Raw genomic sequence first — 10,915 nt, forward strand, 5'->3', positions numbered from 1 at the left:
AAAAAAAAGCAAAACAAAACCAGCCAGCCAGCCAACCAAGACTCCGGTTTGTTGATCGCCTTTTTTTTTTTTCACCGTTTGCGGGATTTGCAAACCGAGTTACATGCATGTCCAGTGGGGGCAGGTTTAATTTTGACGATGGAGGGTCCTACTGTGGAGGCTGGGAGGAAGGCAAGGCGCACGGCCATGGCGTCTGCACCGGCCCCAAGGGCCAAGGCGAATACACCGGCTCGTGGAGCCACGGCTTCGAGGTACTGGGCGTCTACACCTGGCCCAGCGGCAACACGTACCAGGGCACTTGGGCGCAGGGCAAGCGCCACGGCATCGGCCTGGAGAGCAAGGGGAAGTGGGTGTACAAGGGCGAGTGGACGCACGGATTTAAGGGGCGCTACGGGGTGCGGGAGTGCACGGGCAACGGGGCCAAGTACGAAGGGACCTGGAGCAACGGGCTGCAGGACGGCTACGGCACGGAGACCTACTCCGATGGAGGTAGGTGCGCCCGGCGCGCGGGGGCTGGCGGAGGAGGGACCTTCTTCTCTCGCTTCTTCTGTTTTATCTCTGGGGAAGTCGAGCTTCTCCCTCCAGAAGGCCGTGGGCACCTGGGGCATTTCCTGGGGCTCCCTGGAGGCCACAGCGGCCTTGGCTACAGGTTGCCTCACTGCCTGGTGGGGGACAGCGCCCCTGTGCCAGCGGAAGGGTGTTGGGGGCTTTCTGGGAGCAGTGCCAGGCCCGGGAGCCTCGGAGCTGAGCCGGGTGTTAGTGCATCGTCCAAGAGCAGGCCGGAAAGGCCAGGCTGGGCCCGCGGCCTCCTCTGGGACCCAGCAAGGGCGCAGGGGGGCTGGGAGAGGGCCCCCCCCTTGCTGGCCCAGCTCCCTGGGTGTCGGCCTCTGGGAGTCAGGCCCCTGCTCTGCTGCTTGTTTTTCCTGCGGTGCCTCCGGGCCTCTCTTAGTCCTGATCAGCCCAAGCCAATGGAGAGAGAGCGGCTGGGAGAGCTAGAGGCGGGGGACGCGCACCCAAACCGTCACAACAAGGCAATAAACTTCTAGGTGGTTGGACGCGGGGCTAGCGCTGTTGGAGCAGGCTGCTGGCGGGAGGGAGGCAGGGAGGCCCATCTGTTTAGCGTGAGCCCAGGAGTCTCGCCTTCAGCGGCTGAATCATTTTCACCGGTAGTTCAGGGATGCTCCGTGCCTTCATCCCAAGATGCCGCCACATTCCCGGCTGAGCCGGCGCCGGAAGCCAGCGTGCTGCCCGCCCTCCGCGGCTCTAAGATGGTTTCTGTGCAGGGAGCCCTGGCTGTCCCAGACACTCCAGTGTCCACTCCTCGGGGCATCTGAGAGGTGTGGGGCACTTCTGTTCCTGGAAGCCAGACCCCAAGCAAGCCTGCTCCCCAGAGGCTCCCTCCCCCATCTGGGAGCTTATCCTGATGAGTGGCTCCCTCTTGGCGGCTGGCTAATTTTTCAGGCTCGGATGCCTGGGAAAGGAGTGGGGACTGGAGGGGACTTGTGTGCTTCTGCTGGGCACAAGAGTCACAAACATATGTGCGGTCCCCTGCTCGCTCTCTGAGGCTCCTGAAGCTTGTGCTAAACACCTGCTCCCCGGCCACATCCAGGAGTGTCAGAGGGCTGGAGAGTAATTATTATTTTGGCTTATGCAACTGAGAGGCAGGGTTCGTTATTCCTGCGAGGGGAGGAGGCGTGGGGGGCAGTTAATTATATAACGCTCCTGCCTGTCAGAGCCATGGCGCCCCGTCCCAGGCGGCCTCTTCTGTGCTGTTGTTGTTCTCCTGGAGTGGGTTGGAGAGTTTCCTTGACCCTGGGGTGCCCGGGGCAGGCCGAACAGACAGCCCTCCTTGGGTTCTAGGCTGTGGGCGTGTGTGTGTGTGTGTGTGTGTGTGTGTGTGTGTGTGCAGGCACGGCAAGGCCCAGGCAGCAGATGTGGGTGGCTGAAGTGGGCGGCCAAGCAGCCTGGCGCTCCCAGCTGGGCACTTTGGGAGCCCAGGGCAGCCGTCACCCGCGGCTCTGGTCTGGCTGCTCTGCAGATCCCTCCCTCCGGAGGTTCTGCCAGCTGTGTCTGTGCCTGGAGACTGGAGCCTGGGAGGAGAGGGGCTGGGCCGGTCCCCAGTGGGACTCGGCAGGGTGTCTGTGAGGGAGGTCCAGCACCGTGGTCGGCCCCCCTTCCCCAGAGATCTTCAGTGGCCCATGGAATTCTAGCCTCTGTTCATCAGACACCTCCCAAGTGCCTACCATGAGCAGGTGCTCGGGACCCTGCTGGATGGAAATCTGTGCCCTCACGGAGCTTCCATTTTAGAGGGAAGGGTGGTGGTTTCCCTGGGAGGAGAGGATCCGATCCTGTGGGGGCCACGGGTGTAGGACGGGCTGTGTTGTTGTGAGAAGCGCTGCTGTCATTGGGTGGACATCCTTGGGTCTCCGTCGGCTACCAACCAGCTCCACTGTGTCCACCCCCTAAAACGCTTTCCTCCACATCATCTTGCTTGAGTCTCACAGGTTGCAGGGGAGGGAGTCATGTCCACCACCTACCGAGCCAAGGGAGGCCCTGGAGCCCATGGGACAGGACTGAGCCCCCAACCTTTGGTGGCAGAGGCGAGGGTTTGAACCCCTAGTCTGTCCAGGGTGGGACCCCCCCATCCTCACTCACATCCCATCACCTGTGTGCCAGCCAAGGCAGGCACAAGGATGCAGGGTGCCAGGCCAACTTGCTGCCTTTTGGTTGGCGACAAGGCAGCACAGAAAGTCGAACCGACCTTTGTGGCCTGGAATAATCAGGCCAGACGTCTGGGGCTACTGGAACCCAGTCCCCACCCCTCACTAGGAAGGGGGTGGCTGTTGCGAATGTTTGCCCTCAAGCAGTGCGCGGGGCGAGCAGAGTTGACATGATGTTTCGTAATCCACCAGAACTGAGTGATGGTCTCCACGCCTGCTCCCAAGTCAACTGGTGGGCAGCGTGGGTCATGCTTGGAGAGGGCCAGCAGAGTCTTAACGAGCTCATGGTCCTGCCTCCAGCCCTGCTTTCCTCTGCACACGGGATGGGGATGTGGGGCGGGCAGCCGCCCAGCTCCCAGTGCTGACTTGGGGAAACGGCGATTTTCATGAATAATGCACCAACGGCAAATGTATTCTACATTTAGCTGGAATTGGTATGGAATCCATTTCAACTGGGGACACTTCTGCCAACTCCTCCTCCTCCAGGTTCATCCTCCCCCAGGCACAAGGCCGGCATTGCTCACTCAACTGAGCTGAGTGGCTTCCACTGTCTGTCGGGTGACCCTGAAGAGATGGTGAGGCCTGAGGGCACAAGGGTGTCAGGAGCACACGCTGTAGGGTCGACACCCATTGGGCTTGAATCCCGGTTGTGCCTTTGCTCTTCTCTGTGACCTTGGGGTGAGTTACTTAACGTCTCTGAGCTTCTGTTTCTGAAGCCATACAAAGGGCCAATAGCAACGACTGTGAAGTAGGTGGGGCTTAATTGAGGTGGTATACATGGCAGTGCCAGGAATAGAGTAAGCATTCATTATTATTTAGCACCGTTTTATTGTTAGAGTTCACATGCAATGAATGTCACTTACAATGATCGTTATTAGAACCAAAAGCCAGACATGACGATAATGATCATGAAAATGTTAATAAACGGCCATGCTCAACACTTACTGTGTGCCGGGCATGTGGCGAGTGTCTGCATGACCACAGCACTCAGTCCCTGTTCGTTTCCGGGCTTGGTTTTCTCCTTCCTCCCATTTCCCACTTTGGGAAGCAGAGGCTCAGAGGAGCCCGGTGACTTGATGCTGCACACTGGGCGGCACCTAGAGTCACACTCAGGGTGGCGGTTCCCAAGCTCTTGCTTCTGTGCGGAACACCTCTCCCTGAACTCCCTTGTGCAAAGCTCCATGCTGGTTCTTCCTCTCCCTCCATGCCCTCCTTCTCCTCTGGGCGCGCAGAGGAGTTGCAGGCAGGAGCACACGGCCAGATACCCCACCCGGGCCCTCTTCTCTGCTTGATGGACCCCTGCTTTGCTGCACAGGTAAATATTTCCTGTCGGGTGCCATGTGCACAGGATCCCTTGGACCAAAAGTTACCCCCCGCAAATAAAACCCTCCCACAGCCCGAAAGATGTGAGTCATTGCACACACCCGGCCGCTCCCCCTCACATACAGATTCCGTTCACTGGCCCAGATCCCTCGGCCCACACAAATCACACACGCCCACAGTCAAAATTCAGACCCCCTGCGCCTGCGTGCGCGCACACAGTACACCTGTCACTGGAGACGGTTTCCACCCTGTCCCCCAAAACACAGCCACGTGCGCCCTCCAGCTCTGTTCGCTTGCCAGGTACTCCAGGTCCCCCCACCTCCGCTCCTCCCGAGAAGCGGCACTCCCCGTAAAGAGAGGGTGCCAGCCACAGAGCAGGGCTTGGGTACTTATATGGGTCTGCGGCTTTGTTTCCACTTTAAATACACATTTAGGCAGTCAGTACCCCTCCCCCTTTAAGTGGGGGAAACCCTCTATCAAAATAAATTACTTTTGGTGCTTGGAATATGTGAAAAGTGAACTTTTTTTTTTTTAATCCAAATGCTTAATTTAGGAGGAAGCAGGTCCTTGGACAGGGATATTGAGCCAGTAGGAAATCATTTCAGAAACAAAAGGCAATTGGAGATGAAAGTGTGTCTTCAGAGAGTCTTTCAGCCCCTTTGGGGAGGGAGAAGGCTCCGTGAGGTGAAAGGAGAAGGGAAAGCAAATAACTAGTTCTTTGTTGCCACTAATAGCTGAGAGAGGAGTGTTACTGAAAAGTCCCCTCACCCAGCACAGCCCTGGAGCAATTTGACGGGCTTTATATTAGGAAGCCTAACTGAGCTGGTGAAGATCAGCACCCTCCGAAAATAGCCATCCACTGGGTAGCTAGTGAGTGGCCCTCGCTGACGCTAACAGTTCATGCAACGAACCCAAGGACAGGGGACTGTGGGTCCATCTTCTGAGGATGCCTGTGGAGAGAGGAAGCCCCCGGGAAAAGGTGGTGATGGTGGCAAGAGGGCAGGGCCAGGAGTGTCTGCCATTTTTCCTCTTCCTCATCTTCCGCCAGGTCTCCACAGCTCTAAAGACAGCTAGCTATCAACCCTGAGCTGATAAGTCTGTATAAAACACTCCTCAGGTCCTTCAATGTCAGTACAGTATTAGATTTGTGAGCCCTGGAAGGACGGGTGATGTTTGAATTTTCTGCAGTGATTCGTCTCCTCTTGGATCAACTGCTCCCCAGATTGTAGTTTCCTGGCTTGGGAAAGGGCACGTGGTTGATGAAAGTGGTGTTATGTGGGGTCCTGGCTTTGCCAAACAGGCTCTGTGGACTAGCGCAAGGGGCCGGCTCACCAGTTGTTCCAGAGACGGGAGCGGCCCCTTCAGCACCATGGAGAGCGCTCCCCTGTTCTGCCTGAGCTGCTGGGAGAGACTGCCTTGCTCTGATTCCCTCTGGGCACTTCGTCCACTAAGACCTTGTCTACTGGCCAGTTGAATGCCTTCTCGGTGTCTCCTTGTGAGCCAAGGGGGCATTTCCCAGCTAGGGTGGGCAGGGTTGGAATGGGGTCCTTTAGTAGAACTCATGCAAATCAAACCTGAGGTTTACTTCTGCCTTGGGTTGTGTGTGTTCAGTTCCCATGGGGTGTACAAGGGTTACAAGTGCACACCAGGGGCTTCCCTGGTCATCCAGTGGCTAAGACTCTGAGCTTTCACTGCAGAGAGTGTGGGTTCAATCCCTGGTCAGGGAACTAAGACCCCACATGCCACGTGGCACGGCCAAATAAAGAGAAAACATGCACACCAGGAAGTGCACACACGGCAGCAAAGGAAGGATTTTGTCTGTTGCAGACAATGAAAGATGGTCTTGCCTCCGTTCTGTTTAAATCAGCATCAATGGATTAGTCATCTGAAGCAATTCTGCCCAATCTGCATGTGGCCATTTGAATTTAAATTTGAATTAATTGCAATTAAATGAAATTTAGAAACTCAGTGCCTCTGCCATGCTAGCTGCATTCCACACGCTTAAATGCTGCTTGTGACTTGAGGCCACCACCTTGGACAGTGCAGAGACAGAACATTTCTGTCATCGCAGAAAGTCATCTTGTACAGCACCAGTGTGGAGCATAAGAGTCGTGCAGGAAGGGCTGTGTGTCCCGTCACTAAAGTAGTGCCCACATACAGTGGTCACTCAGTAAATATGTGTGGGATGAATCCATTGGGCAAAGGAAGCGGTATTTGGTAATTTCATTCACTGTCATCATTTCACACATCCATCCTGTTGCAAGAGCTTAGAACTGGATGTAGACAGTTAAAGGGAAATTTAAAAACCCTCTAAAGCATCACTGTTAAAATTCCCTGATTGGTTTTGTTTTGTTATCAGCTCTGTTGTTGCTCATAGACCTGCCAGCGTTTTCCATGAGTAAGATGGATGGTGTTGAATACAGTGAATAATAGAGAAGATGTTCTAATGCTGTGAGGCAGTCATGGCCAGGAGACATTGTTGGAATACTGTCTAATGAACAGCATTCATTGTAAAGTGCTAGGCAAGGGACTTTCCTGGTGGTCCAGGAAAGCCTGGACCCTGGTTGGAGAAATAAGATCCCATGTGCCATGGGGCAAGGAAGTCCATGTGCTGCAACTACTGAGCCCACGCACTCTGGAGCCCGTGTGCCACAACCAAAGAAGCCTGCACGGCACAACAGAGAGCTTGTGTGCTGCAACTGAGACCCAGTGCAGCCAAATAAATAAATATTTTTTTAAGTGCTAGGAAACACAAGCAGAAAAATAAGTACCCTTTCATCTGTCCACTTTCTAATGGTCCCTTTTCCTCAGCTTGATTCGTTCAATAATGGAGCATTTACCAAGTTCCTACTATGCTCACAGCGTAAAGACTAAAACCTCATTTTCAGTGGGTCCACCTGGCAGTATCTGCTGCGCCTGACTCTGTGTCTTTGTCCCATTGGGCTGCTGCAGCGGAAAACCATAGACCAGGTGGGGGATGGGGAGGTTATAAACAACAGCATTCATTTCTCATGCTTCTGGAGGCTGAGAAGTCCCAGATCAGGGCGCTGGCAGATTCAGTGTTTGGTGAGGACCTTCTGGGTTGCAGACCGCTGGCTTCTCTGTGTCCTCACATGGGGGGAGGACAGAGGAGTTCTGTGGGGTCTCCTTCATAAGGGCACCAGTCCCATGATGGTGGGCCCCATCCTCATGACCTCATCACCTCCCAAAGCCCGTACGGTTCTGGGGGGACACAAGCGTAGTCCATAGCACTATGTATACAGTACATAGTTTGAAGTAATGTAGGCTGTTGGAAAAGAAATAAGCAAATAAAATCTAAAACACAAGAAACAGCATGACATGACTTTTACAGAAAAATATGTAGTCTGGGTACAAAACTATAATATGTAAAATAATTAGGAGTTTCTCATGCCAGACTTCGGCATCTCAAAAGGAGATTCCACAGGTGAGGGTTCTGTGAAGGGAAGGGAGAGCCATGTCCGTCCTTAAGTGAGCCCCAGAGGCATCCTCGGAGGGGCACCTGAGCCGAGTCTGAATGGCGGGGGGTAGTGCGGTCGTTACACCAGGACTGAAGTTGCTGGCCTTGAAGGAGGCTTGTCCTCAGCGTCGGTTTTCTCCTCTCCATGATGAAAGTGTTCGTCACTTCAGTCGTGTCCGACTCTTTGTGATCCCATGGCCTGTAGCCCGCCGGGCTCCTCTGTCCTTGGGATTCTCTAGGCAAGAATACTGGAGTGGGCAGCCATTCCCTTCTCCAGGGGATCTTTCCGACCCAGGGATCTCCTGCATTGCAGGCAGATTCTTTGCCATTTGAGCTACCATAGCAATTTTTTCCATATGTGTCATCTCACAAATTCCCTGGAATGTCAGAGTTATTGATTCGGACACAGGGAGGGCTCCCTGGTGCTTTTGGAGACCTCCGGTTGAATCAAGGGTCAGTCTTGCTGCTGGTGCTGGCCTGTCACTGTCTCTTACCCCAGGCCAGGGTGTCCTCCACCTGACTGTGTGTGAGTCGCCTGGGAGGTGTGTTAAGATAGGTTGCTGACCTCCTGGGTCTGAGAGGTACCCCCAGGAATTTACATTTCTTACAAGTTTCAGTTGATGCTAATGCTACTGGTCCGAGGACCCCACCTCTAGAACCACGGTGCTAGGCAGCCCTTCTCATCCCCAGCCACACAGTAGCTCCACCAAGGATGGTGTCCAGGGAGACTGTTAGAAATGCAGGCCTCCCATAGACCTGCAGGATCAGAATCTTCGTGCTTGCAAGATGCCCAGGAGGTTCACATGTGGGCAGCTCCATTCAAGTTCCTACCTTGGCTGCATGCAGAGTCATCTGGGCACTATGAAAAATACGTGGTGCCTGGCCCCACCCAGAGATGCTGACGGGGTGATCTGTGTGTGGCCTGGGTATTTGAGTCCTTTTTCAAGCTGCCCAGGTGATTCTTATGTGTGGTTTGGTCAATGGCCTTGCGTCCAGAGCAGCCTCAGCCACACGTTGGGATCACTAGGATGGTTTGAGGGAGGGACGTGTCTGGGCTCCATGCGGCACCTCTCCAGCCAGGATCTCGGATGGTGGCATCCGGCTTGGGTGTGTGACAAAGGAGGCAGGGCTGAGAGTCACCGCTCTGGACAGTGTTTTAAACTCCGGGTCACATGGCTCATGACAATGAAATAGACTAGCATTCCCCAGCACCACATCCATGAGGGTAAGCGATGTTTCACTTCTGCCCCATCACCAGCAGCCTCCTTCTCTGTGTCTCCCCTCTGTTTCTTGAAAGGATGCCTCTCATTAGATTTAAGGCTCAGCCAAAGTCCAGGATGATCTCATCTCAAGGACTTTATGTTCGCTGCATCTGCAGAGACCCTTTTTCTAAATAAGAGCACACAGGGGATGTCCCTGACGGTCCAGTGGCTAAGCCTCCATGCTTCCACTGCAGAGGGCATGGGTTTGAGCCCTAGTTGGGGAACTGATATCCCACATGCCACCTGGCCCAGCCCAAAATAAATTAAGATGTTTAAATAAGGGCACATTCCCAGGTATCAGGGTTTAGGACTTGGACATCTCTTTTAGGGGACGTTTTTCAACCCACTGCAATGTCATACCAGTTTTGGTTTGAAAGAGCTCCAAGGTGAATACGTGCTAACTGGAATCCTGAAGCCAGGAGATTCCTTTGGAAGAAAGGTACTCACTGTCTTCACATCCACTTTGTTCCAGGGGCTGAGCTGTGCACTTACCACAAGTGTTATTTCTTTTAGTCCTTTGCTGCTTGTTCAGTCGCTAGCTCACGTCCGACTCTTTGCAGCCCCATGGACTGCAGCACGCCAGGCTTCCCTGTCCTTCACTGTCTCTCAGAGTTTGCTCAAACTCATGTCGATTGAGTTGGTGATGCCATCCAACCATCTCATCCTCTGTCACCCCCTTGCCCTCCTTCTCTCAGTCTTTCCCAGCATCAGGGTCTTTTCCAGTGAGTTGGCTCTTCACATCAGGTGGCCAAATATTGGAGCTTCAGCTTTGGCATCATTCCTTCCAATGAATATTTGGGGTTGGTTTCCTTTAGGATTGACTTATTTGATCTCCTTGCAGTCCAAGGGACTCTCAACAGTCTTCTCTAGCACCACAGTTTGCAAGCATCAATTGTAGTCCTTAAATCAGTGGTTTGAGGTAAGGTGTGCATGCTCAGTTGCTTCAGTCGTGCCCGATTTTTTTCAACCCCATGAACTGTAGCCCACCAGGCTCCTCTATCCATGGGATTCCCTCAGGCAGGAATACTTCCATTTCCTTCTCCAGGGGATCTTCCTAACCCAAGGATCAAACCCAAGTCTCCTGTACTGAAGGTGGATTCTTTACCATTGAGCCACCAGGGAAGCCCTTGGGGTAAGGCATGGGGTCTCATTTAGGGGATGAGAAGGTGAAGTGTGCAGTTTCCGTGGCTTTAGGAGGTTGCATGACTGTTGGGTGTTGGGCTCAGCTGGCCCAGAGCCGCCCACAGTCCCAAGCGATAGTGTTCCCCAGTGGAGCCATCATTTCATCTCCCCTTCCTTACAGCTGAGGAAGCTGGGGCCAGAGGAGCCCATATCTCACCGTGAAGCAGAGGCCGGAGAGGGTGACACCATCTTTTGAGCCTGGACCTCCAGTGGGCCTTCGTCCACATTTGTAAACACGTGCGTTCTCCCAGGCCCCGAGAACTCTGGCCCTCTCCCAGGGGCAGGCAAGTCCTGTGACATTTTGTGGGCACCTCTGGGGGTTGCAGACTCCCTGAGGCTTCTCCGTAGACCCCAAATGAGAACCCCGCCATTCTCCATGGGTGTCCGTAGATTTCACAGCTGAGATTTCACAGCCAGTGGGAAGTGGACAGAGGACCTGCAGACTCCTACGGGTCTGAGTCCGAGGCATAGGGCAGGAGTGGGCACTGGGCCTCCCCTGCCACTCCATCCCTCCTTCCTTCTCAGGATGCTCCACTCCAAAGGCCCACAGCCCGAGGCTTCTCCTGGAGGACTCCAGGGCCCCCGCTTGCAGCCAGCCTCTGACGCCCTGACCTTACTCCCACCCTGCTCCCTGCAGCTGCCCTCTGTCAGCTACCCTCACTCCCATGCCTGGTGAGTGTCTGGCCTTTTGAGCTGGGGGTGAGCCAGACTCCTTCTTCCTTTTTATAGAAGTTTTGGCTGTGCTGGGTCTTCCCTGCTGCGTGTGGGCTCTTCATTGCGGTGCGGGCTCAGTAGTTGAGGCGCGCAGGCTTAGTTGCCCCTTAGCACGTAGGATCTTAGTTCCCCGACCAGGGATTGAACCCCGCATTGGAAGTGCGGATTCTTAACCACTGAGCCACCAGGGAAGTCCCTGCCCAGGCTTCTTCCCTGTGGTCCTCTTGTGAGATAAG

At 54.4% G+C, this 10,915-nt stretch overlaps 1 protein-coding gene across 1 annotated transcript in view; it reads left to right on the forward strand.

Annotated features, from left to right (window-relative positions):
• Window positions 1–107: 107 nt before the first annotated feature.
• The window catches only part of JPH3 (junctophilin 3), a 75,579-nt gene continuing 64,771 nt past the window's right edge, over window positions 108–10,915 (forward strand). The window contains 1 exon segment of the mRNA XM_010850844.1: window positions 108–489. Within this exon segment, the coding sequence (XP_010849146.1) occupies window positions 108–489 (382 nt within the window).

This window comes from Bison bison, unplaced genomic scaffold, assembly GCF_000754665.1.
Source record: "Bison bison bison isolate TAMUID 2011002044 unplaced genomic scaffold, Bison_UMD1.0 scf7180017864295, whole genome shotgun sequence".
Lineage (NCBI taxonomy): Eukaryota > Metazoa > Chordata > Mammalia > Artiodactyla > Bovidae > Bison > Bison bison.